Source organism: Loxodonta africana, chromosome 1 (assembly GCF_030014295.1).
Source record: "Loxodonta africana isolate mLoxAfr1 chromosome 1, mLoxAfr1.hap2, whole genome shotgun sequence".
Classification (NCBI taxonomy): Eukaryota; Metazoa; Chordata; class Mammalia; order Proboscidea; family Elephantidae; genus Loxodonta; species Loxodonta africana.
Genome location: NC_087342.1, coordinates 114,284,668 through 114,312,505, shown reverse-complemented (window position 1 = coordinate 114,312,505; position 27,838 = coordinate 114,284,668). Strand labels below are relative to the sequence as shown.

Genomic DNA, 27,838 nt, shown 5'->3' with positions numbered 1-27,838 from the left:
TTTCCATCCTTTCACCCGCCTTTAGGAGCGTGAGGGTTGAGAGAGTTGCGGTCTTGGCAGAGGCGGAGAGAGCTTCCAGTGGGTACCCTGAACATTTCCCGGCCGCGCTGCGGAAACAGGCGCCCGGGGCGGCGGCTGGTAGCCTAGGGCCTTGACAACGCTGGGACCCCTCCCCGCCTGCGGCCCCGGGGCGCCGCCCCGTTACCTACTGGAGGATGGGGCTTTCTCGGTCGCCTTAGCCCTTAGGGTGAGACCGAGAGCGGGAAGGGCCCGAGCGGCCAGCGGCCCCTCCAGCTGCTGATTCTATGTCCTCAACACGACTGGGCCCGAGTGGCCCACACGCTCACAGGACCTGCACAGTAAGAGCAAGGCGCTTCCATCACGCCTCTCGCACGTCACACGCGTGGGGCGCGTTGCCCTGCAAGGAAAGGAGACGATCGTTTTCAGTGTGGTTTCTCCCGGCCTGTGCAATCAGAATACACCTAATGCAAGCGGCCAGGCCCTTGGACAAAGGTGAGGGCGTCTAAGCTGGGGAGAGATGGGTGTCTACACGCTGCATAAAGCCCAGTCCTCCGCCTTTGCACTGCTCACCAAACATCTAGAGCCTGGATCCTGCAGACCCACAGGCCCCAAAGGAGCTGGGCATAAGTAATGGGGTGGGGCATATCCTCAACGGAACCCACTTGGTGACCTGAAACCAGGTCCCAAAACCTCAGCCCCTCACTCCAAATGTCTGCGCAATGACTTCAGCCGGTTTCTAAATCCCACCCCCACCCCCACTCCAAGATCAAGGCCCATCCAAGGGGGCAGAGCTGCGGGGTCTGAGTGGGTCCTAATAGCAAATCTTGCAGAACATCAGGGTCTTTTAAGGCATGTTGCAAAGATCCTTACCGTCTACTTTGTTTAAGGAGGTGCCTCTAACTACGCTCAACGATTTTCTACTTCCCACTGTTTTTTGTTTTTTTTTTTTTTTGCAGGGCGAGGGGTGGGCAATGGGCTCCAGATCTTATTTCATAATAATGCTCAGATGGAGCCCGAAAAAGGAGCTTGACTGCCAGAAGAGATATTAAATGCATGGAACTTTATCCACTGGGAATAGCCTCAGTGTATCCAGACGGTAAAATTCAAAGCTCCAATACATCTCCTTTCACTTTGCATTATTTTACCATTATATGCCAAAACAAGTGCACGTCTGGGAGGGAAAAAAATGCCTCATTCATAAAGCATCTTGTAAGAAAGCAATTATTGCAGAAACACAGGAGCTTGCACCACCCTCCTCCCCATTGCCCACTCCCAAAGCTGTTTCTTTCTCCGTGAAAACAGCATTCACCAGAGAGCTCACGGAAATCGAATCCGTGTTAAAGGTAGGACAATACTGTTAAGAGTATTGGGCTCCAAGAACCATTCCTCTTCTCCCTCCAAATTCACTTTGCAGCCCCCTCCCCCTCCCCCACCCGTAATTTCGGTGTTGACGTCAAGTTACCAACTAGATTCAAAGCTCCTTCCATCTCATATTGGCCACTTTCTAAATTATTCCCTTTGAGCTTCTTTAAAGAAGTGCACCTGCAGAATTCTGACACATAGGCTTTGATTAAAAAGGGATCAGTTTTTTTTTTTCTCTGTACCTTATAGATTGTGTAGGAAGCCCAAGTCCTCTTTGAAGAAGCTCATAAACCATGCGGGAAAAGCTTTGGAAAACAGAAGAGAATGAAATGGTACATACCCCTCCGAAGGAATTACATACTAATCAACGTTTTCATATTGTGGTTTTTTGTTTTTTGTTTTTTTTACTATAGTTCTTAAAATTGGTAGATGACACAAATATTGTAACAAATGCAAGATTCTCTGTATGCAGATGCTGGCAAGGTTGGGAACTAGTAACATTTCTGAAAGGTACTGATGATGAGTCTGAATCAACTTATTTGGTCCGGATTTTCCTCAGCCGCGGGAGCCTCTGTTTGGTCCGCACCAAAAGCTGAAACCACCGCCTGCATCTGCGCGGACCGCCCGCCCCGCCCGCCCTTGCCATCCCTAATTATTCAAATGGCCAGGGAGTTGGGCACCAGTGAGTTAAGATGGAAGGGCGGGGCGGGGCGTGGGAGGGGGTACCGAGGGGACTGAAACAGTACAAAAGGGCCTAACCACACTCATTGCATCCCGGAAGATTCCCGTAACAGCGTCTGGAAGGGAAGGCAACGTAGAAAAGGGGGGCTGGGAGAGGAGTGAGGTGGGGTGGAAGGGCGGGGACTGCGAGAGAGTTTCCTAAAAAAATATTAAAAATTAAAAAGTTCGTGCGTCTCAGTCAAACAGCTCTCAAAGCACTGACACCAACAATGTTTCTCCGATTTTCTTCCAATAAGTTAGTGTTTTCTCATGTTTAGTCTTATGTTTATTTTCCAAAGGGGGGAAAAACCATGGTTTTCTTTTATTATCAGTATTACTAAGCTCGAAAGAACCGAAGTGGAAAATCCGGGCTGTTGTCTCCAAGTGTATCTTGAAATAGACACTGAGAACAGATATTGTTGCTCCGTTGTACGCCTCAGTTTTTTTTTTTTAATGTTATTTAGCTTTCCTTTTTTTTAAATTTCGATTGTATGTGTATTCTACCTAATATAATTCTTCCAAAGCCAATCCAATATTTTAAAGCTAAAATTAATTTTTTTCCTTTTGTATTTAAAACATTTTTTTCCATCTCATTTATTTATTGTTTGTTTTAATTTTTTTCATTTCCTGTGTTTCTCCTCCTTGTCGCCAGTTTTACTACCTGGGCCTTCCCCAGACGTGTGCCTGTTAGTGGTGGTGTTGTTCAAGAACATCTTGTCCATGCCTTTGAGCGCCTCGGTGAGATAGTTCTGCAGGGCAGTGAGCGCGGCGCAAATGGCCGGGGCGCCGAAGCCATGCGTGATGAGGCTGAAGTGCGTGAGGCAGCTCTGGATCCCCGGCTCCAGAATAGGGCTGGGCCGGCTGTTCCCGATAGGTGTCCGGTCCTGCGCCAGCAGATCCGTAAATTCTTTACAAAGTTGCCTGCAAGGAGAGTGAGGGAGAAACAGAAAATCACCCTCGTTGCCGTTGTCATTGGCATTAGAAAGGAGACACTCACACAAGCCCAGAGGCGACCGGTCACCGAAGAGCGAGGCTAATGTGGGCGATTCCGCTCTGTTTCCTTTCCCAGCGCTCTCCTTTCCAGAGCAGCTGGGACTGGAAGGAAAGCGGGGGTGGGGAGGTAACGCAGCCTTTCACCTCAAAACCTTTCCTCTCCTCCCCCCCCCCCGCACCTCTTTCCATTATTTTCCTCTCTGTTCTAGGGCCGCATAGACTCCGCTTTGGGAAATTTGCCAGGCTTTAGAGTTTGATTTTGAATATTTAATAATTTTGATCTTTTACCCTGCATTTTCTTTTTAAAGCCCCTTTCTTCTCTCCCCTTTCTCTCCAGCCTCACGGTCATCAGAAGCAAAAAGCCCTGAAAGATTTAGGCCCTTCTGCCACAAGCCTGTCCCTGGCACTAGAGCAGATTGTTTGAGCTTTGCATAGCCTAGGGCAAGCGACTGTTTATTCCGGGAGAGAATGCTGAGTCCATTCAAAGCAAAAATCCCTTTACCTGCAGTATTTGGGGGTGGGGGTGTCTTCTTTCTTCTAAGCCTAAAAAAAGCCTAAGCTACTGGAAAATCTTTGTACAACAGCATTGTTGTCAATATAAAAGGATTCCCATGATTGTTTAAATAAAACCTAACGATAGATGGTTAAGACACTGGGGAGGGTAGATCTTTATTTGTTGAAGGTTTTTATTTCCTCAAGGCACCTAGAATTTAGAGGAATCTCCCAGCCTTAGAAATCCCGCCTGCCTAGCTATAGACTGGGCTTATTTGAGAATTTTTAATATAGGAGAGGGAGGGAAGAGTTTTAGCCCTGAAGGTCAAACAGCTTGGCTCTGCTGGCGGGCAGAGCATCACAAAGACCACAGTTGATATCTCCTATCAGCCTGCCTCTCTCCAGGCCTAGGGGGTGAACCATTCCAGCCCCAGACCCCTGATAGGATGGCCTGCAGACACATGGCAACACTTGGCCTATCCAATAAGTAAACAGGGCATGTGCCTAAAGGCAAATGTGGGATACTATGGGTGTGCATTCCAATGGCTCTGACACTTTAGGGAGCAGTAGTGGCTAAACCAGATGGGAAATACCTCCTTCCTCCCCCAGGCCCCTAACAGCTGAAAGGTTGTTGGTTTTAGGGCTGCTGAGCAGAGAACACTAACAGGTACCTTCTGTCCACCCTCTGGTTTCTCATTTGAAATGCACACATGCTCCCAACCAGGAAGAAATAGGGGTACTAGTTTGGACCCAAGTAGGGCAGTTCTTAGTCAGAGGGTACTTCAGATTCAACTGTGGCATTACCGGGGCAAGGGGGAGAGGTGTTCAAATGCACATACCCAGGCCCCACCTCCAGTGATCTAGATTCAGGAGATTTGGGGCTGGCTAAAACCACAGGTAGATACTTTGAAAAAGTTCCCTAGGTGATGCTGACACGCATTTCAGGTTAAGAAGTGCTTGCCTTAGAGAAGCCCCAAGGTTTCAAAGGGACAGGGTGCAGTTATAAGCATCCCTTAGGGAAATGACAGAGTAATTTGTGGAACCCTGTTATCTGATTTATATATTTTGTTGTTCCTGTTGTTTCCAAATTCCCCTTTCTCTTCTATAAAACACCAACAGGTCCCCAGCCACCAGAGTGAGGGTAGAAGAGCAATCTACTGACAAAGATCTATTTTATTGCTAGTTGGTGCATCAGAGGAAAACTTTCTAAAAAGAGGGTGGGTATTGGGTTTTGATCATTGGAAGAGATGGATAAAGTCTTCCCTTAAGTTTGTACTCATTACCAAAGTGCCAAAAAAGGAAATTCTGAACTGGAGAGAACAAATGCTTAGAGTCAAACATTTTAAATCTTCAAAGCCCAAACCAGGGTCTGTAAGCAATTAAAGTTCTGGGACATTAATATTTTTTGACCCTGCGGAAAGGGGCAATCAAATTCCAATCACGTCTCAAAAACATCTGGACAAATTTGAGCAAATGATTTTTCAGCCTTCCATATATTTCTTTAAATTACGCTGTCAATGGAACAAACCGGGTCCTCGAGCACTAAATAAATGAGCGCCGCTCTTTGGGCCGTGCCCGCGAGAGAAACGTGCGGGTGCACGCAGCGCCTCCCACTGCAGGCCTGAGCCGGCCATAAAACACCAACAATATGACAGGGAAGCCAAAGACAGGAGTAAATCAAATAAATAGAAAACCCACTGTAAAAGTTCAAATGAGCTCTAGACCTAAATTTAGCCAGAGATTTACTATTTTCCCCTCTGGAGTTGTAGTAAATTTTGCAAGTCTGTGGAAGATGACAAACAGCAACGTTATAAACGGGAGTAATTAGAGCTGTGGGTTGAGATGGGTGCATGTGGATGACATATAGATACTCTGAGCGTACACACACGCCTGTGTGGCTATGATAGGGAGGCAGGTGTGAAACCCAGGCAGAAATATGCACCTAGGGGTTCAGAGAAGAGCTAGAACAAGAAGCCACCCCAAAAACGTCTGCCCAACATTCCCGGATTTGAGGAGGTGAACTATCGCTAGGCACCCCACTGAGCTGGTGCCCTTCTCTGCCCCACAAGGGAAGCCTACGTGGTTCCTTCCAGCCCGCCTCCTCCCAAGTGGTGTGGCCCAGCGTGGGGGGAGGCAGGGAGGAGCACCAAGGGTCTGGGGCACTCACTTGGTGGCCAGCAGCATATTCTTTCGGGAATGCAGGTCGCTGGGGTCCGTGTGCTGCCGGTTTAAATATTCAGAAACAGCTTTGGCAGGAAACTCTGTTTCGCAAATGTACCCAAAATCCCGAGCTAAGTGAACAGCTTCTCCTGAAAAGACAGCAGTGGAGGTGATAACCAGCAGTCAGTCTCTAAACACCCCAGGGCAGGCAACCCTCCCTGGCCCACTTTCTTAGTATTTACAGAGAGGCAAAGGTGGGACAGATGCCCAAATGAAAAATGGCTCTGAGGCTGTAATTCAAGTTGAAGGGACAAACCACCTGCCCTTCTTCACAGCCTCTCCCTGACCGTCCTTCTAGCCAAGTCATAGTTTGGCATTCCCTGAATAGCTTTCGGGTCTCCCTCACCCCAAGCTTTGTTTTAAGGGGAAGGTAAGCTGATAAATTTAGGAGCCCCCTTACAATTAAACCTAGACTTTGAGCTGGATGTTCAAGTCAGATCCTCCTCCTTTTGAAAGCATCTGTTATACCTGCTTTAAATGAAATTTAGACATTATCCCCATTTTCCTATATTTGTATTAAGAAAAATATCTTATTAATAACTAATATGTATAAACACAAATCCATGTGTGTATATGTCCACATATATTAAAGACTAGCCAGCACTGAAATGATTCTCCTTGTCAGTTTTCCTGCTAGTCAGGTTTCGGGTTTCTCCCTTCAGAGGTTCCTGTCATCCTCCTCCCAGTTAAGGACTTCCTATAACACAAAGATGACACAGCAGCTATTGAAAACCTGAGCATTTGAAGGATTCCTTAGCTTATGTGGAAACTCCTTTCAATAAGGAATTATAACCCTTTAAAGCACAGCCCTAGGGGCATGGGGGAAGATCCTAAACATGAAAAATAGGTATCTTGAATTATCCTATAGATACATTACTTTTAAGGAGGATGACTTACTTTTTAATCATCATTATCACAATAACAACAAAAGACTCCAGGCTTATAATGATTTATCAAGCTGAAAACTGCCAACCAAATATTGGAATTTCAGTGCATTTTCCAGTTTCTTTACTTTTCACCCCAAATCTCTGTCTTGGGCTGAGATTACTTTTACTTCTTTTCAAAATGAGGACTGGAATATTAGCAATTCCCTGAAGGGCAAAAAGTGAAAACTCCAGGCTAACAGTCAACCATTAATAAGCATGGTCTGGAAATTCTTTGCTGCTTCTGGAGAGTAGCTTTGGGCCTGGTAACTCTGCCTTAAAAATGGCAAAGTACAAGGCCTTTAACTGTGATGACTTTATAGTTGCTATTTAAATATTCAAGATTCCCTCCTCTAAAACCAACTCTGCACAAGAGTGCCATAACATCACGTTCATAAAAATGGACGGAAAAAGAAAGGAAGAAAGAAAAAAAGACCTACATGCCCCTAGAAATAATTCTACAACTTTCTCCATTAGGACCATCTGGCTGCATTTCCTATCCCTTCCCCATTCCACAAATTCACCTGCAGATCTTCTTGTTCTAAACTGTGTAGTCAGTCTTGTTTACTACAAACCATAAATATCATCCCCAGCCCAAAACTGATCAGCAAATTAGAATGTGCTTATTATAATTATGGCCCTTTAATTCACAACTAATGAATCTACATTAAAGATCATACCTGGCTCTCCTCCCTGTTTTCCTAACTGCTACCACCCCAATTTTCTCCCAGGCGTCACTGGCTTCATTAAGCTATATCTCAATAAGACCCAAGTAATCAGCTGATAGAGCCCAGGGAATGACATGAGTTTTAAAATTATCATTCTACAATAACAGTTTTATAAATGCACAGTGTGTTTTCTAGCACTGATGATTCAGAAGTGAAATCTGGGAGGGGAAGGGTACAGAATGGATTGTTGCTTACAGAGTTATCCTTGCAAAAGTTCATACAGAGGGTGTATCGGGGTAGAAGTGACCCCTGAATGGGCTCAGAGTCTGGACCTGAGCACTCTTCAGAGCATAAGGACCATTGCACATGTCCCTTAGTCCCCCTATAACTGCTGGCTCCCTCTAAGTATATAAAAGGACCTTTGAACTTCTCTCAAGCAGCCGCTTGACATCCAACTCATAAGGGCACAACAATTGCAATGATTTCCTGTTAATCATGAAATGTGTAAAATGTCAGCCTTCAGCCGACAGTTAAGCTCAGCTCCTTCGTGAAATGGCCATGTGTCTTGCTTACCTTCCACCAGGGAGGTGAGTAACGTGACATTTGCAGCTTTGCGCCTGCCCGCGGGTAAATTCAAACCGATTTTTTCTAGCCTTTCTCGCAAAGATCTCCCCCCATTTTTCGATTTGGCTCTGAAATTGCAAGAATTAACATTCTGATTAACCTCAGAGTGTTCCTGAAACAAAGTTTAGACTTAGCAATCTAAAGCCCAGTGGAGCTTGAAGAGGTTTTAACTTGAGGTTAGCACATTTTCCCCTCTTCCTTTTGGTTATTTGCTGATAGTTTGCTGAGGTTTGCTTAATTTCTGCAATACAGAGCATAAACAAACAAAAAAGAGTCATTTTCTTTTTTTTATCTCCTGAGGAAAAAAAATGATACCAGATGGGAATAATTAGGGTATAGGTTTTGAGTCCAGAGAAGGTAAAATTTGCACATGCAGAAAAACACACACATACACTTTTTTGCAATGCAGTGAGCGTGAGGAGCAAAAACCGGAAGCACAGCCCAGCAGAAAAAAGGAGCTGGTGGCACTGAGAAAACAAGGCACTTGCTGAAACAGGTGGGATCTTTGGAAAAGGGGCCAAGAGTCACCATATAATATAGTTCAGTTAAACACCCAGGGGATGATAGAAAGGAACTTCCATAGTCTAGGCTCAACAGAGTTGAAAACTGAACCGAAGAAGAGGGGAGCAAGAAGATTCAAAATGACAAAATCTGGGCAAAATACAAGCGGGTGGGAACAGTCCCTGTGTCCTTTCTCGTGGTACTATTCACACAACCACTCTTAGGAAAGAAGGCAACTTTTAACCCCCAAGCTTGGATGGGTGATCTTTGACAGTTTGCTCCATGTAAAGTCACCTTCACATCAGAAACACTGCCAAAAGGCTCAAGCGCTGGAAGGGACTTTTTGAGAGGCTTTAAATCCTAAATTAAAAGCCAGGTCCTTCCCCATTTCCCCAGAGTAATCAATGGCTTGTCCTCCTCCAATACTGGGGGACACCTGAATGGTCCCAAGTAATTACTATTAATGCTTATAGAATGGTATTATTGGTATTATTAGTGATGGTGGTTGTGTTATTAAAGAAAGGAGGCCACAGGTCTAGAACAGAGTTTCTCAAACCGTGGGCACAATACATTAGTCGATGGTGAGATCAACTTAGTTGCTCACTGATTTTAAAACATAAGTTAGAGAAAACTTTTTTTTTTTAAAGAGTGCACTGAAGGTGTATAAAGGGGCTGTTTCAAGAAAATTCTATCTTAGGTATATGAGTGTGCAAGGTCTGGAACGCACTCTTGGGTTCAAAACTGTGGTTTCAACCAAAAAAAAAAAAAACTGTCAAGCCCTGTGGGCTAGAGAACACACTCAACGTGTCCCGGGGGCTGGAGGGAGCTGGGTAAGGAGTGTGGAATCGGCTCAGGTCCGGAAAAACAGCAGCAGAGCAAGGCTGCGCGTGCGCGACGCAGGCCTGCAGGGCGTAGGTCCGAGGGCGGCGGCGTTTGCGCACGCGGCTCCGAGCACGTGGCGGCGGCAGCGCCCCGCACGCGCTGCGCCGGGGCTAGGCGCTTGTTGCCCGGTTGCTAGGCAACCGCATCGGCTTTAGAATTGGGTTCCGCCCGAGCCATTCCCTCCCCGTCGCCCCCTCCCCGAGTAAAACTGGAGCCGGTTTGGAGGTTATTACCTTCTAAGGACGCCGCCGAGGAGAGACGCATTGAGGCATTCTGGGGGCGAGAGCCGTCTCTGAACTTCCCCCACAGTTACTTTGTACTTTGAAGTTGAACTAAGCAGTGACAAGCGGCCCGGGACTGAGCAAAACACCTCTCCAGTGTTGACGGACATCCCTCCGAGGAAGCCGTCTTTATTCATCATCAGAGAAGTCACAGATTTGGGAGGAACCGGAACTAGAGAAAAAAAAAATAAAAAATATACCGTAAAGGTGACCGAGTTTCGATCCCGGTGACCGGCTGATAGAATGTGTCAGTGCGTGCGCAGGGCGAGGCCTCGGGACAGGCGCCAGGTGGAAAGCTGAGGGAGGAAGCTGTTTGTTCCCACGGGGCTGCGGCGCGTTCAGAGCGCTGGGTACAAACAAACGGAAAAGCCATCACTGCTCTGGAAACTTACTCCATGTGTGCAGGCCTATGAGTGTCGCTGGCCACAGCCCCACTCACTACACAAGTCAAGACAACAACAACCCAGACCTTGGATTGTGCTGCAAAGCCAGACAAATTCCAGCCCATCACCTGGTAGCTGTGTGACCTTGGACACGTCACTCAACCTTTCTCAATCTTGGTTCCCTTATCTGTCCCCTGAGGGTAATAATAATGTCTTTCTCATTTGGTGCAGAAGCCCACAGGTGATTATTCTATTCAGTGATATAAAACGGTAATAACAATTTTCTTTATGGAAACCCCTCCTCCTCTCCTATTGCACCAAAATCTGTGGTCCTCCTCTTAACAGAGAAGACTAGGAGGGTGGGTTCCATCAGATGCTATGATCAAGCCAAGTAATACCATTGAGCTGGGAAGTTGGGCTCCAAAGAGTTGTTCATTAAAGTGAGTCTCTTTCTTTCCTGCATAGTAACAACAGATTCGTTTAGAAATTAACCAAAACACTTGTCTCCAGTGAAAGCAATTCTGCAGTGACATGAATTTTGTTTACAAATTAACGTAAAGTACCGGCTGGTGATTGTTTGGAGCAGTTATGATTTACAACAGGTGCCCTGATCAATCAAGCAATCACTTTAATTCATATGAGCGGTGCTCTTGCCTTGCCCCAGTTGTTTCATTTCGGCAAGTAATTGATAACAAACCGCACTCAAGGTATGTTTTATGCAGAAGTTAATAAGAGCTGACAGCTGGTTGCCACTGCTACCCAGGCGCATTCAGCCTCTCCAGCCTGTATTTCTGTTTAATTGTGTTTCAGTGTCATCTGCACGTCAGGAAGAGGCGGGGCTCAATGGAACCAGAAAGCTGGGAATGAGAAACAGTGATCAGTCAACCTCCCAATTCCCTGGCGATCTTCCCTTTTAGATTTCTATACTGCTGAAACCCATTTTCTTTCTGTAGGCTCTAAAGACACTGGGAAGGTGACTTCTCCTCCTGACTTGCCCTACATCTTAGTTTCTTCCATTGGGATATGTAGCCCCAAATCTTCAGTGTTTGTTGATCATCAGTCCAGGGAACCTACTGAAACATGCATCTGGTGTGAAAAATAATGCTGTTGTCCCTGCCCATTTAATAAACACTCTGTCCCACCCTATAACTCTGGTAGTACAAAGATATGCTTTTCATACCATCTGGGGCCAAGAACCCTATAAAACCAAAAACAAATAAACCCATTGCTGTCAAGTCGATTCCTACTCGTAGTGACCCTATAGGACAGAGTAGAACTGCCCCACAGTTTCCAATGAGCGCCTGGTAGATTCGAACTGCCAACCTTTTGGTTAGCAGCTGTAACCCTGTGTCAAATTGCTAATTGCATTTTGTGCGGAACACTAACCAATGCTGAGTATATTTTTAACGGCTTATTCTCTTTACTACAGATTTCAGCATTCAAACCTCCAAGATAGTTTAAAGAAACTCCTAAAAGACAGATAGGCCCCAAATCTTATATGAATTTTATATGAATTGCAATTGGCCCTTTACAAACACCTTGTGGAAAAAGGCTTTCCTAGGGGAGTAGATGGGGGGACTGAAGCACTCCCTTTTGCTACTTCTTGGTAGATATTTTCAGGTCTCTGGATCTGTCCAGGGAACCCAAGCCCTTGTCCCAGGCAGATGAATGACAAGTGTATCTTCTGCAGTCTCATGGGGGTGCTAAGAGGGAGCTTTTTTCTTTCTGATTCCCTTCATCATATTTTTTTTTATCAATAAAGCTGCTTCACATTTAAGAGTGAACCAAAGAAAAGTTTCAGTGTGCGTCTTAGGCAGATTTGAGAATCAAAGGCACTGGAGTTAAAGTCACTTAATAGACAGTGTTGGGGTGAGAACACAAGACCCACATCTATTTTAATCAGTAGTATTCTTCACAGCAGTCCTGATTTCCATATTTCAGATTCATATTCAAGGCACCATAAACAAATAACTTAAGATCTTGCGAACTGGCATTAGGTAGCCTTGGAGAAACTTTCCCCAAGATGTAGATGGTCCTTTTTAGTTTCGACATGAAGTGAACTATAGAAATCAATTGTAAAAAAAAAAAAAATCTCATCCTTGATACTCTAAAAATTTTTCTTTATCTTTAGAAAATGATTTAGAGAGAATATTTTAATAACGATAGCAAAAAATCCTAATAAGCTGAAAATACTAAATTCACTTCCTGCTTCCCTGAGGGTTGGAATTCTACCTGCTTCTCACAGTCCCAGATGCCAAATCTCTTGGAAAGCCAGGCCTTTTGAGACACTTTATAACCTGCCTTCTCATTTCACAATTGTTAATTGCCTGATTTACCTGACAAGAGCTGAAGAGCTGTTTCCTTTTGCCCACTCCCAGGAGCTGTACTCTCTGCACGTTATCACCTAGATACCACCAATCCAGTCAGGTTCTGTCAGCACACTGCGGTCTGGGGGGAGTTCTGTGGGGTTTTTTTTGTTTGTTTTGGTTTGTTTGTTTCTTTGATTATTATTAGAGCAGATGCACTTCTGATTTTATTTCCATTTTCTAATTTAAGTGTCACAACCCTGGTCACACTCTCTACCCTCTCATCTCAGGTTCTAAACCTCTCTCCTACTCCAGCCCTGGTATGGATCCCCTAGACTAGACCCTACACATTTCTTGTTCCAACTTCACTTTAAGTCCATTGCTCCACTATTCTCTATTCTCCCTTCCACTCGCACACCTCCTTAGCTCAGCTGATTAACCCCAAATTTTATTCTCTTTGTCTTTCCCCTTCTGCTTTTCTCCAGCTTATCAATAAACCGAGGACGCAACAGGGCCCGGTTGATTTGTTAGTAATTATGAGCACACTGTTCCTGCTCACAGAACCCAGAGATGACGGAGATAGGTTTAAAGCGACAGCAGGAAATGGTAAGGAAATGGAGCATAGCGAAACTCAGCGTGAAGCTTTCAGTTCTTTACATGTTTACAATTTTCTGTGCATACATTAAAACTGGGTGGCTCCCCCCCCTTCAGTTCTCAGTTGGATGGCATGGCCAACTTCTGGATGTAAAACACCCACAAAACTTACTCCCCTCCCCTTTTCTCTGTGTCACGTTGGGGAGAAGGATAAAAAAGAAAAAAAGGTTTAACAACCGATCAATATTTCATTACAGTGACTGGAGTTTTATTTAAGAGAAAGGAGGGAAAATGATTAAGAAAATATTATTCATTAAAAAAAAAGTGAACTATAAATCCAAATAGCTCTTAATTTCTACTCTTTAAACTTCAAGTGTGAAATTGTAGCTTTGAGATCTTTGTGTTTGACTGTGGGTCTGAGTTGCTTGTGGAGAAAAGGGAAGAAGTGAGCCCACCTTATACATTCAAGGGGTACGTTTCTCTGAAATGCACACAGACTTCAAAATAAATACATCAACTACATTGGAAAGCCATCGAGAGGTTTAACATTGGTTCAGAGTGGTCTCCAAAACTGAAATAATTATTTTCACCACCAGAGTACCCCTTTCCTCACAACTGCATAATTTCTCATCTATCTGAACGATAAATTTTATATCACATTCATAGCATATGTATAAAAGTGAGCATTGAGATACTGGAATGAAAAATAATTCCCACAAAGAAAGGTAAAATGTAAAAATCAAACTACAAACATCTAGTGTTGGCATCCTTTAGCGCAAATGTCTAAGAGTGGAAACTGAGTTGCATTTCGTCATATACTTGCTGGGTAGAACCTTGAGAACATCATTTATCTTCTGTCTGCCTCAGTTTCTAAACTTGGGGGAATTGGAGAATAGTGTCTAACCTTTCCAGTTTCCAAATTCTATGAACTCTGATTACCCCCTGGGTGGCTGGAATGTATCTCAGGGTCTTTTTTCTTTTTTTTTTCTTTAACCTAAATCAGAAGGAAGACTCCCACAGAACCCAGTGTAATTGAAATTTGGCAATTTCTTTATTTCCCCAGAAAGAACATCCACACCAATCAAAGTGTTTATGTGGGGAAGGGGCCAGAACTAAGGGGTGGAGGGGGAGTAGGAGAGAACAGAGGTTGAACTGAAACTAACCAAACAGGATATCCCTAAGACCAATGAAAATGCCCCACAGTCACAACATTTGAACCTTGGACTTCAGCCACGCTAGCCTTTCCAAGAAATCCCAGCATATTTTCTGCTGTCTAAGGTGTCAAACGGATTGCACACTGGCCTCTGACAGCACCAACAACGTTTCCTTAAAGTCTAGGTGAGCCTTTTTTGTTTTGTTTGAGTTAGGCTGTATGATGGTGGCAGTGATCATTTATATTAGCTGGGCAACCCCCCCCCCCGCCCTGCAAGATTCCTAATCTTAATGGAACTGAGAGTTAAGAATGATTTTTTAATGTCTCGTTGGATTTTTAGACTGTTAATGTACCGCATCCTTCTCATTATTACTTTATTGATTGCTCATTGACCAGCCCCCTTCAAATCGTATTAACCACCCTCTGCCGGTTTAGATTAGGAGAGTTTAAAAAGCACCTTTCATTACTACCCCCCCCCCACTTCTGCCATGGAGTTGAGACTCGGCAGCTTAATGGGAGCTCTAATGGGGCAGCTAAGAGGAGAGGGGCCACGGTCCCTGCCGATTGCATTAATAGCTCAAAGGGGGCCAATACAGAAAATTAGCCGTAAACGAGCTCTGGAGATCTTCAAATGAAAGAGCCATTTATCACGCTGGCTACCTTCACTCCACTCGTTTGCTCTCTCTACTGGGAACAACTCATTTCCTCTTAACTAAATTACTTCAGAAATGTCAGCTAAGCCCAGATAGCAAACATAACAAGAGTGGGAGTCTATAATCTATGGGGTGATATCAATGTGGGTGAAAAATTGGACCGGTTAAATTTTAAAAGGGGCATCCTGCCACAATTGAAGAGAGAGACAGAGAGATAGAGATGTATACCCTTTATGGCCAAGTCTTCTGGCTTCATAACCAGGGGCAGAGACTCTCAAAGCCCAGCTAATTGCTGGCCTTTTATTAATAAGGTAGAATTAAAAAAAAAAAAAAGGAAAAAGAAAACCTATCTAAAAGTCCATTAGAAAATAAAGAAGCAACAGTCTCCTGCCAGTTGTTGAAGTGTAGAATATTTAGTTCAGAAAAGTTTCTCACCTCCTACTTTACACAATTAATCTCTTGGAAACATCCCTCTTAAAGGCTGGAGGGAAGGGACAAAGATGTGGGATTGGAGGGCAGGGAAGGGGCTAATGAACGCAGAACCTTATTTTAAGTGGTTCACGGTGATTTAGAAAAACAAAATCAACCATTTATTCCCATTTTGCCCATGGCTCTCTAAAGATAAAAACGTGATATTAGGATCTTTTCTCCAGGTAATAAAGCAAATATCTCAAATATTCACTAGCAGAGTTGACCTAACATTTCACATTCATACCATACCCCCTGAATCATTTGAAGTGACTGTGTGCCACTTAGATGTTTTAAGCTGCACATTTTTTTTTTCCGAAAAGCTTTTGGGGGCTCATTGATTGGGTATATCCCACTGCTAGTCCAGATGATGTTGCTAGGATGTAGAACCCTGAGCTATGGAGTTCTAGCTTTCCATGAAAAGGGAGGGGAACTAAAACAAAAAACCACCACCATCAAGACAATGGAGAAGCTTCCCCCACCCCTTCTCCCAAATTACCCAGCAATTAACCAATAGAGAAGACCCATGAGGAAATGGGGAAAGTGAGCTGTGAGCACAGTTGAAAGTCTAAGCACTGACCATGGCTGGCCCAGCAGTTTTAGCTGACATTAAAACCCAAAAAGATACTATCTAAAGAAGAGAGGGAGAGATGTTTGGAGCAATACATAAAATGAGTAGTTTCATAGCAAACCTCACATTCCAAAGCCAAATGACATAATTTCAAGTTGAGACCCTCCTCCCCCTCCATCCATCCGCAAAGCTAATCTTTCTCGCTTGGTAAAATAAGGAAATTTAGAATACCCCACCCTGTTTGGAATCCTTACTCCACAGCCCTCTTACTATCCCAGCCTGATTGTGGATCACTTTCCAAAACATCTTTTCATTATTTTCATCAATGTCATTGGGCTCAAATGAATCATAAATGACTGAAGGTGGGGATTACTGACATCGAGTATAAGGACAGGCCTTCTCCAGCATTGCTAAGGAAGAGGTACAGTAGTTAAAACTGTATCTCCAAACACCAGTCCTGTGACAACTGAAGACTGTACTGCTTACATAGGGAAGCTCCTAAGTCTGTGGCATGTGAGTGACATTCAGGCCTTTCAGCAGACACGCTAATCGCCAAACATTCTCTCAGTGACTGTCAAAGAAGGGGGGAAAAATTCAGCAGCTGCAATACGCCCGAAATGAGTTATTGTAATTACATTTAATTAGTTTAATTAGTTAATTATTTTGCTTACAGCTGTACAAGAGACTGCAAACATTTGTTAATATCACATGCCCTTTAACAGTATGGGGTGATTCCACAGTCACACTAAATCATGAATGCATATGTAGGAAGATCTAGAAATGTGCATAGGCTGCCTCAGCTTCTTGGGATGCGCATATTTAGCAACACATTTGACACACACACAAAAAAAATAGTAAGAAACAACTCATAAAACACAGAGGACCGGGAACAAAATTACCACTAAAAAACCCCACAAAATCAAGAAGAGAAGGGGCTATCAGCGATAGAGGGGTTAGCTCTGCAAACTCTCGTTATTAACGAAATAATCATAACACATTTTCAAAACCCATTTTCCCCAGCCAGTTCCACACATGATGCTGGTACAATTACGTAAGATGTACCTAGACGGACTACCAAATGTACCATGAGGAAAATGGCAACAGTCTCCGTCCCTCTGTGTCTCTCATCTGGGTTTCCATCTGCAATTCTCCCTTTCTAACCCCATTTCCTTCTTCCAAACATGGCATACCCTTTCACCCAGTCCAACAGCTGCTGTCCTATGACTGTGAACAAACATTCGTGTCTTAGAAAATAATGAATTCCCCTAAACTGAAAACTCACTATAAAGATGTTAATGCACAATAAAACTTTGCTTACTTTTAGAGTGAATAATCCATACCTTTCTTAATGACAGACTGGTCCAATAGATTCATGCCGCTGTTATTGGCATCTTCAACTGACTGTGAATATAAAAACATCACTATTCAAATTGACTGGATATTAAAGAATAGCACACATAAATCATGTCATTCCAAACTGGGGTTTCTGTTATTTCCATTTATATTCATTCACAAAGGGAGGTTTTATTATTATCATTATTACCTCCAAATCGACATAGAAATGAAATTCACCCAAATTGTAAATTCTTCCAGTGGAAGAGAGGGGAAAAGGAAACTGTCTGAGGCATCTGGGATGCAATATTGGTTTAGTTGTTATCTGAAACGCATATATAACACAGACATATAAACTTTTATATTATTTGCTCTTATGAATTGTGAAAATTTGGCAACCGCTGAAAAGATTTTCATGAATATTCCTAAGAGCAATTCTCTTTTCTATTCTAACCCAGCGCGTCTTAACCCCAAAGCCATTTTATATATACATAATAGTTTACATTATGGGATTTTAATTAAAGTCTGAGCAGTCTTGAATGGAATGCAAACAGCAACACATAGGAACACGTTTGCAAGCAGCCAGGACCGCACGCCCACTGCAGTCATACACGTTCCTGGGCGCGTGTGAGCGTTTCACTGCACAACGGCGAGGCCTCCGAGTCTGCACGGTTTACTCCCCCTCCTCCCAGCAAGGAGCACACCTGTTAGGAAGGCAGTAACCGCAGACACACACACACACACACCCGGATCCTCCCAGGCAATTGCAAGAAGCGTTTATCTTCTGGGCTACAGTTTCTTCTCAGAGGAGAGTTTCAACCCTGCGCTTTAAGTTTCAACCCCGGGCCCTGGCGGCACTTCTGAGGGAAAATAGCTGTTGGAGCGCGAAACTTACTGTCAGGCTGCGCACGCACAGAGTTCTGCTTGTGCATTCCAGGACATACAGACAGCGGTGCCCATGAAAAGGCTAGGTCTCTCGGCTTTCCAATTTGTCACCCACTCTATAGAGAAGTGAAAAGCCAAGGACCTGAGAGGAAGGTGGTATTTTCACAGCGCCTCCCACCCACTTGTACTGCATCGCCAGACAGGGTGTGTGTTCATCACAAGAAAGAGACTGTCTACCCCAAACAAGCAGCACATTCGAAATGAGATGATCTAATCACAGAAGAGCCATGATAATTTATTACTTTTTATTTTTAATAGTCACTTTTGCCTTCGGAAAGGTGAGCAAATTTGTTATTCTCCATAAGAACCGTTTTCCATGTTGCAACATGCCATGTATACCTTAAGAAATGGGTAAAAAGTTATAAAAAAAAAACAATAACAACAACAACTTCATGTTCGAAACTCCCCAGGGGCACACACCCACATTCACACCTTTCTTTGCTCACTTGTCTACAGTGGCGCTGTGTCCACTCAGGACAGAAGCATTGGCCTCTGTGTGTGGGCGGGCAGACCGGCCCTCACCCGGTCCTGGGCCCACGCGCCCCCACGCCTCACCCTCACGTCCGTACGTAAATATGTATATACGCCTCATCAGCGACGTGGGGTAGTTGTGGTAGTTAATGAGAAGGCTCTTGTCTGATTTTCTATCTAATTACGGCCGCCTGCTGGGTTTTTGTACAGGATATTCACGCAGCATGCTGGCGCTTAATCGTCACAGAGAGGATCGTAAAGATTTAATTAGGACTTCATGCGGAAGCGCAGAAAAACAACTCAGACTCGTAATTACTAGACTTCTTTAGTTAAAAGTGATACCAGGGGTTGCTTTAAGACACTAGAGCGTATTTGAGTGTGTGTGTGTGTGTGTGTGTATCTGTGTTGGGGGGTTGACTTAACATCTTTAAAGGCTTATACTCATAGCTGGTAGCGGTGATGGGAGGTTAGAGAGCAAAGATTGGAAGAAGACGTGTACACAGTAACTAAACAAATCCCTAACTAGTTGTCATCTATCTTTCCGTCTTTCTGATGCTGTTTTTCTGAGTTTTCAACTTTCTCCACACACACACACACACACACACACACACCCACACACACACACACACACACAAATGGGTGAAATGTAGCATACCCAGAACCCAAACAGCGATTTTCTAGTTTAATAGCCCCTGTGAGTAAATTGAAATAGAAATTGACAGGGTTTTATAGTTTCATTTAAAAAAATATTAGAAGCATTTGGTTAATTAGCTCTCCTTCTTTCACGGTCCGGGCGGTGGCCCCGAGAGTGTGTGTCTGGGTCGCATAGCATCCCCCTCGCCCCCGGCAAGGTGACTGCCCCACGCTTGGGTGGCCCACAGACCCCGCAACACCCTCGGACTCTGATCCGCGGCTCAAGTGGATTCGGAACAGTGATACGCCAGGCAGGCCCTTGAGATCGGACGCCCAGGCAGAGGCACTCTCTGATCCTTTTTAAGGACGGGATGGGGGCAATCAACCCAGCATAGATGCCTGGAACGTCGAAACCACCCAGGCCGTCTTTTGTAACTTTAGCCCGATGCTCCAGCTCCCTAACTCAGGCTTGAATCCTCCCGACACAGCAGATGAAGCGCAGCCTCTGGATTCGGGGTTTGGTCCTAGGTACATCTCCACCTCCCTCCCTTTGTCACCTGCCCTGTGTCACGTCAAGCACATCCTGATCTAAGCAAGCCTGTCATTGAGGCTGAGATATGCAGTCTCCAGTTGTCTCCCTACTGGGATAACCGCCTGGTGTATCCTCTGCGACCCTTCCAGCGGGCCTCCCCCCCACCCCCCACTTCACCAGGCAACTTGCCTGGGATACGGTGGAGGGGGGGCGGCAATCCGGGGGACAGTGGGGCGGGGAGAGGTGTCAGGGCCCGACGGCTACTGTTCTCTCTTGGCTCTCTTCACCTTCGTTGTCTATATTCCTGACGGCAACAACTCAGCCTGCCACGCTCTACTCACACTAACACTGAATCCTTTCCGATGCTTTGACCAGGGTGTCCTCTCAAACACTGACTAACCTGGTCCTGATTCTCTTCATCCTTCACTTTTGGCCAAACACTTAAAAACCCTCACAATTATATCTCAGCAAACAAACAAAAGCAACTAAAACTGATTTTTTAAAAAAATCTGCCACCTCTTTTTAGGGGAATTCCTGGACTGGCTGCCTGAGCCACTGGCCTGCAGGGTGGTATCAGGGCTGATACTAGCTTCATCTATAGTTTTGTTTGTTTGTTATAGTATTGGTGAGAAGTTGACCCACCTTCATTACACAGCACTTACAGCCTTAATCAGAAAGGCTGACTTAACCCCCCACACACATATTACCCCAATGCATTAAAAATACTATTAATCATTTCTTTTATGATATTCCAAAATGAGCAATCTCTCTAGACAGGAAGAGTCATGCTTAGGTAAATCAACAAAACTATCACTCTGATTATGGGTAAATCTGGCCAAAAATAAAATGATTCATTTTCTTTAAAAATAATAAATAACTGTGAATTTCCTTTAAAACAATAAACCACCATAGACCACACACAGACAGCATTTGATGCTGTCACTACATTTTAACTGTTTAAAAATATATTTCCCAGCAAGGTAAAGAAGAAGGACTTGTGCACTGTTTTCTTTCTTATTTCATTTTCCTTTTCTTCAGAAGCATGTTTAAAATGATGCATAATATACACAACTATGCCAATGAGACTGAAGTGTCAATTAAATAGCTTTCAACCATATTTATCTTTCTGGAGACAATTTAAATTAGAGGAAAAAAGGAGACCTGCTCAGAATCACCCAGACAGTTTTTAGGAATCAATTCTTTGATGTTTCTTTGTTTAGTTTAACAAAGTATTCTCAACCAAATCGGGCTCCATTGTGCAGGTTGCAGATGGGATAGTGTGTGTATGTGTGGGTGGGGGAGTGTTTTGAGCCTTTTGTTTTAAGAAATAAACACGTGATTCCTCTACAACCCGGATGGTGGCCCTGGGGAGGGACAAGTGTTAACCGAGGGGGAAGACTGGAGAATATTGCTACACAGTCATTTAATGGACCAAAAATAGTTTTTAAAAATTTCCAGAATAGTATGTTCCTCATGGATTTTCGACCCCAGTTATGGTTTTCTGAGTCTCTTCCCCCACATATATTCCATTTCCTAGGTGGCGATTCTGGAACTCAGTTATCTTGGAAAAGGGCTCTGTGGCCTGTCCGACGTTCAAACCAAGACCTGGCTTGGACGAACACAGCGCTGGTCCTTTTTTTTTTATTTTTCCTCCATTGTGCACTGTCACGCTTAGCAAAATATTTTCAAATCTAGCAGAAACCTCTGGAACTCAAGGAGGACCTGGCGCTCTATGCTGGAGCCGCTGCCTCCAGGCAGCCGGGTCTTCACCTGCCCTGTCAGCGGGGCAGGCCCACTGTGGGTGTGAATGCTGGGGGGAGGGGGATCAGGGTACCACAACGCGCTGGAGAATACCCCGGAGTCGGGTAGCCAAGGCAAGGCAAAAACATCTAGCCTTGATTCTGATGATCCTAAACTAGCCAAACACACATACGTAATTTTTTCCTTCATGATTTAATTTCTGACCTTTCTGGCTTTCCCAGTTGGACCCCCCAGAAGTCACGACTATAGAGCCATATACACCTAGACACGTACACGGTTATATATGTAATGTCCAACTGGTCCTGTTCGAAAGATGGGAACTCCCCAAAGAGGAGAGCTGCCCCTCTGTCGCCCCTCGCCCCTCCCCCCTCCCGGGGCATTCCTGGTTTATTTATTGTCTGTTTCATTTGTTTGTTTGTTTGCGGTTACCTGAACGTCTTCCATGCCGGGGTGGCCTAGGCCGTGCAGCGAGAGGCTGTCCCCCATGCCGGCGTCCAGGCCATGGTGCGCGGAGTGCAGCAGCACGTCCGGCCGGCGGACCGAGTGGTAGTCCCTCCGGGGATCGAGGCCTGAGAGCTGGGGCAGGGCGGCCCGAGGTTGGGGCAGGAGAGAACCGGCTTCCGAGCCCACTTCTTGCCGCTGCCGTTGCCCCCAGGGGTGCTGCTGGGGCTGGTGCAGTGGGTTCAGGGAGTAGGGGTCGTTGACGTGGGAGTAGGGGTCCTGGCTCTGGTGGTAGGGGAGCGGCTGGTAGGGGGGCGGGAAGTAGGGCGGCTGGAAATCCGACGAAGGCGTGTGGGACAGCGGTGGGGCGCTCGAGTAGGGTCCCTGGGACACCGAGCCCAGCTGGGAGAGCCGCGAGCTGTGGCTCGGGACGCCATCGTGACGGTCCTGGGAAGCGGAGAGAGAGAGAAGAGGAAGAAAAAAAAATACAGGCGACAAATGGAGAAGCCCGACTTCCGTACACGCTTCCCGAGAAAGGGGAGATCAGAGTCTGAAATTTAGACCCCAAGTTGGCTCCGAGGGCCACATGATTTCAGCAATTCCAAAGGCAAGATTTGGGGGAGAAAGAAAATGGGGGCGGGGGGAGGATCACCCACTTAACCAATATCTGAGCCTTCTATTGGAAATGCAAAGCCGGCCAAAGGAGTGAGGGGAAAGGAGGTGAGTGTGTATGGGGGGAGAGTCTAAATGCCTTAATTAAAAATTAAGGACTTTTACATAGGGTGTTTGCTCTTCTGGATGTTTTAAACCATTTCTTCTAACTCTTCCAGAGGCCCAAGTGAAACAAAACTCCATAGTCTCCCAAGTCCTACTCCTGCTTAAAGCCCAACTTCTGCCAGTCACTGGCCAGGCAGCCCACTGCCCAGGCTCCCGCACATAACCCAGTAACTCCAGGAGCTCAGACGAGTCGGCCTGACCTGAGTGCTCCATCACACCTCCCTCCCGGAAAAGAATTAAATGAGTAGTGTTTGATTGAAACGGATCTCATTCGAAATCATATCCTGAGCTCGTGTTAAATCAAGTTGGATTGATGTTTCTAGGAGTTATTTCTAATACTGGTTTTCTAGAGCCAGCATTATTACACTCCAGGGTGTGAAAATGAAGGACGAGAGGTTGGGAGGAGGAAAAAGCCCCAGACAACTTATTTTTGTACCTATCTGGAGTGGGTAACTAAGTGAAAGGAGAAGGGAGAGGGATGTTGCATGTTTTAAATTTCTCCCTCTCCTCTGTGGAAATGCCGTGGTAAAGTCCCCAAAGTTCTCTGTGCAGAAACCTAAACTTCCAAACTACAATGGCACACACACACAAAAAGTTTTCTGCCGGACCTCCCCCCTCCCCAGCTGACTCCTGGAGCTCAGACGGAGAACACAATGCAGAGAGAAGCAGCTGCAGCCTCGTCCAATTATGGTGCTAAATTACCAAGCCAAAGGCACTCAAAGGAAGACAGAGGGAGAGAAGGAGACACACACAGAGAGACAGTGAGAGGAGGTAGCATGCAATTCTGGTACAACGTGAATCCAAACTCACCATGGATGAATAGGTGTGGACTAACATCTGGAAAAAAAAGCCTGGTTACTGCTCAAAATCAAACAATGATTAAAAAAAAAAAAAATCAAGGAGTCCAGCAGAAAAGCGAGCTGGACACAGGAGCTGAGCTTGAGGTGTTTCCAGGACAAGCCATCAAAAAAAAAAAAATACCCCCCCCCCACAAGATTGGTGATGCCTGTCACACACAGAGCTATTCATTGACTGTCTCTTGCTGTCTTTTTGGCCTCTTTTCTTCTGCGGTTCTTTGGGGCTCCAGATGCAGTCCTCTTCCACCCGAAGCTGGGCTCAGACTGCTCAGGCGCCCCTTCCTCCCTCCGCTTGCCTACACCGCCTCATAATAATTGATATTCATGACTATTAATATTACACGAGTACTTTAAAGGGAGAATGGAGGACAAATGGAGCGTGAAGCAGCAGCCAGCGCCGAGCTCCCTACTATTGTAAATGGCGTTCATTCAGTGGAGAATTACTAGATGTAATCAGACGAGGGGGCTGGCAAAGGCAGACTGGGGAAAAAGTTTAGCAGGAAAGAGGCAGAACTTGAATTAACTGGGCTGGGGACACCCGTAGAGCATATGCCCCTGCTCCTTTGGACCAGGCAGGGAGCGAGAGCAGCGCTAGGGGCTTGGACAGAACGGAGACGTCCTTCTCAAACCTGCAGTGGGACTTTCCTCATGGGAAGAATTGATTGCCCTGGGTGTTTTGTGTGCAGGTTAAGAAAACAAAATTAAAAAGGCGTTGCCTTATCATTTCGAGGGGAGAGAAAAGTAAACCGGTGGGGCCCCGTGGCTTACACTGACGTTTGTAGACTTTTCCTGAAGGTGGAGATTGCACGTATTTATTAAAGGACAGGGCCGAGACCGGGGCTTGTCATCCCTGGCGGAGACTTTCCATCTTTAGTGCTCACGCAGCCTGAGATTTTTACCTCGATTTAAAATGTATGTAATCAATCTTCATGTCCACTAAACTTATCCTTTCCAGGCAAAGCCAGAGGCAACAGAAAACCTTTTTGGATGTTTCAGGAACCCGTTCAACTGGCCTGACTGCCATTTCTGTTAAAGTTCAACCTTCCTCCCGACTTTAATAGGCTCCTTCCACCGGTTCTCCTGTTTTCTGAGCAGAAAATTTAGGCAAGATAGGAATACCTGTAATATTCTTTCTCTCTCTGTTTCCTCCCTCCCCTTTTTCTCTTCCTCGCCACTCTACCCCTCCCTCTTCCTCTCTCCCTCCTCTTCTCCCTCCCCTCTCTCCTCCCTCCTTTCTCTTTTGGCCAGTTTACTTTTCTTAATCAAAGAACGAGTTTTATCCTGATTAATTTTAGAACCCCGAAATTCCTCTATGTATTAAAAAAAAAAAAAAAAACACCCAAACACCCTCCCTGAGCTATTTACACAGTGGCCTCATCCCCACCAGTGTTGTGCCCACTTCGGGCGCTCACACATTCTTTAGGGTAATTCTAGCGCCTTCGACTTTACCATTATCCTGCTAGTTAAGGAAAGAAAAGGAGGCAGAACCGAAACAAACCCCACCAGGCGGGGAGGCGCGGCTTTTCGTTACAGTCAATACATTGCCACAAAGAGGAAGGAAAACCCCAACTATCATTCCACAGAAAGACGAATCTGTCTCTCTCTAACACACACACACACACACACACACACACACACACACACTCCAAAATTAAGAGCCAAATTCGGGCCGCCGGGGGACCCTGGGCCCGAGCGCTGCCTGCGGGACGCTGCCAGGAGGCGGCGGGACCTGCGCCAGCTCCGTGGAGCCCCAATTTGTCCTGTAGGTGGGCCCGCGGCGTCCGGCAGGACCTTGCCGGCCGCTCTGAGTGTTGCCCAGTCCTAGTATCTCCTAGCGGATCTCCTAATATCTGCAAGACGGCTTCCTGCCGGGCTTTTTGGAGTTGCTCAGGAGCCGCGGGGTAGCGCGTCCTCCCCGGCCGGTTTGGGGAGCCTCTCTGCGTCCCCAGCGCCACTGCTTCGTGCGACCCAGCGCTGCCTGCGCCCGGCGCCCCAGGACTTTTCTTTGCTTCCCTCCCGCGTCTCCAACTTTTCGTCTTTACCGTCTTCTTTACCTCGCTTGCCCGCTTCGACCTCTCCCCACTTGCCTAACTCCTCTTCGCCTTTTCTTTCTCTTTTCTTGAAGCTTTTCTTCCTTTTTTTCCCCCCTCCCTCGACGTCTCTTCCGAGCCTTCGCTTCCCCTGCTCCCCATGCACCTAACTCGCGTTCTCCCAGGCCACTCGGCTCACAAGCGAGGTTCCGCGGAGCCTGCGGGCCGTCCCCTCCCCGTCGCGCGGCGCGCCCCGCCCGGCGCCTGCCTCGCCGGCTACTAGCGGAGCCGCCTGGCCGCCGCGTCTGTCCGCGCGGGAGACGGAAGCCCGCTCCTTGCGCGGTCCCCGGCCCCGACTAGGCGGCAGGCCTCCGCAGGGCTGGGCCCCACTTCTCTCGCCCAAGGAAGAGTTGCGCCAGCTTCAGCCCTGGAGAACTTGCGCACTAAACGTGGGCAGAAAATTTCGTTAAAAATGCCAAAACATCGGGGGACTGAGATCTCTGTTTGGACGCACTAGCCCTCAAAAGAGCAAAACACACGAAAACAGAAAATAATAAATTGTCTTCTATGGCTCCTTAGCTTGTGCCCCCTCTACGTTCATCCATCCATCTATCTATCATCTATCTACCTACCTATCTATCTACCTATCATCCATCTATCTATCTATCTATCTATCTATCTATCTATCTATCTATCATCTATCTATCTATCTATCTATCTATCTATCTATCTATCTATCTATCTATCTACTCTGTATCTATTTATCTAACCCTTTTCCTCTAATTTTCTGTTCTCTACTTGGATCCGTTTGTTACTGATTTCGGAAATTTTGTTGAAAATTAAAAGCCCGAGACTGTTACGGATTAGTCTTGAAAACCCAATTCTCTCACACTCGAAACGGGGAGTGCCACTGCCTTAACCCTAGTCTTATTTTCTCTAGCAGTCTGCCCACTTTCCCTACCAGAGCCTAAAGGGGAGGGGAGTGTCGAGGGAAAGTGAAAAATAAAAGAAAAAAAAAAAAAAAGAAATCTCCTAAGTTAAAGTCGCCAGGTTTCAACCTTAAAGTCTTTTTTTTCCCCTCAGAGTAGCGAAATCTCCCCAAGCCAGCTTTTCTTAAAGTTAGAGAAAGCTGAGAAAACCGACCGGAAAACTGCGAGTAAATAGCTTAAAAATAGGTATCAGCTGGGGTGTCAAGAAGCTCAAATTCTCTATCTGCAAAGCCCTAAGATGCGTCTGGGGGTGTCGGCTCACCTCATAGATATCTTCGTACTTGACATTCTCCACGAGCTTCCAGAGCATGATGGCAGCCTGGTCTCTAGGAGGTGAGTGCATTCATGTGAGGAGCAGATGTCTGGCTTCTCAGGACTCCGCTGTCTGTAATGATCCATCTATAATTGGAAATGGGGGATACACACCAAATCCGACGCTCCTCTCCCATCGCAACTTATATCTGTTGTCTCAAACAATAGGCTGGAGAAGTAAGCCTCAGCAGAGAGAAAAACATTATTGCACACACAGGAGTTAGATGCAACCCACAGACATATATATTATAAAAACGATAAACATGTATTTACTCCCATACACCCACATTTAGTTATATAAGCACCCCTGAGTCCAACAGCGTCTATAGGCTCTAAAGGAGCATTTGAAAGAGAGAGAGTTGTTCAGGGTGATTAATACATATACATGTATCTATACACACACACACATTTTAAAACCTCTATATTGAAAATGATGAATCATTGTAGCCACTGACTAAAGTCTTTACTGTTTATATTGAAAGACCAGGGGGCCATTAGTCCTCTCTTTTCTATGGAGATTTTAAAAAGGGGACCATTACTGAGATTTTTAAACACAAAAGCTCCTATTCATGTGTGTTTAGGGGGAGGGTGTTTTGAAAGCTGGATTTTGGAATTTTAAGGGCAATCTCTCTGTTGATGGCTACATGACTTTTTTTTTTTTTTTTAAGTGTACCTCTATCATTGCAGAACAAAAAAAAGCCACCTCATCACAGCGACCAGTTCTAATGTTTTCTGGCCATTTTGCCAAACACAATTGGGAACTTAAATACTGTCTGAACACCTCAGTGTGTATTATTTGTCATTTTAGGAGTAGTTGTGTGGGTTTTCAGTGGGCTCCATGTATTTCTTCTTGACTGAGGTCTCCATTTTATGAAGTTATATTGGATGTTGAGAGCACATACATACATTCACACAGTGTTAACTTTGAACCTCCTTTGCAAAG

General features: G+C 45.5%; 1 protein-coding gene across 2 annotated transcripts; it reads right to left on the bottom strand.

Moving 5' to 3' along the window:
- Nucleotides 1-2,109: 2,109 nt before the first annotated feature.
- TFAP2B (transcription factor AP-2 beta) lies at nucleotides 2,110-27,296 on the bottom strand. 2 transcript variants are annotated; one of them, XM_064287254.1, is made up of 7 exons: nucleotides 26,846-27,296; nucleotides 21,919-22,377; nucleotides 17,156-17,216; nucleotides 9,640-9,859; nucleotides 7,973-8,091; nucleotides 5,756-5,897; nucleotides 2,110-3,024 (listed from the first exon to the last, which is right to left on the bottom strand). In XM_064287254.1, exons 1-7 carry the CDS (start codon nucleotides 26,924-26,926, stop codon nucleotides 2,724-2,726), a joined length of 1,383 nt encoding a protein of 460 aa, XP_064143324.1. In that variant the 5' UTR covers nucleotides 26,927-27,296; the 3' UTR covers nucleotides 2,110-2,723. The 2 variants fall into 2 exon arrangements, with proteins under 2 accessions (XP_064143324.1, XP_064143329.1); XM_064287259.1 differs by lacking the exon at nucleotides 26,846-27,296 and adding an exon at nucleotides 23,518-23,544.
- Nucleotides 27,297-27,838: the final 542 nt, after the last annotated feature.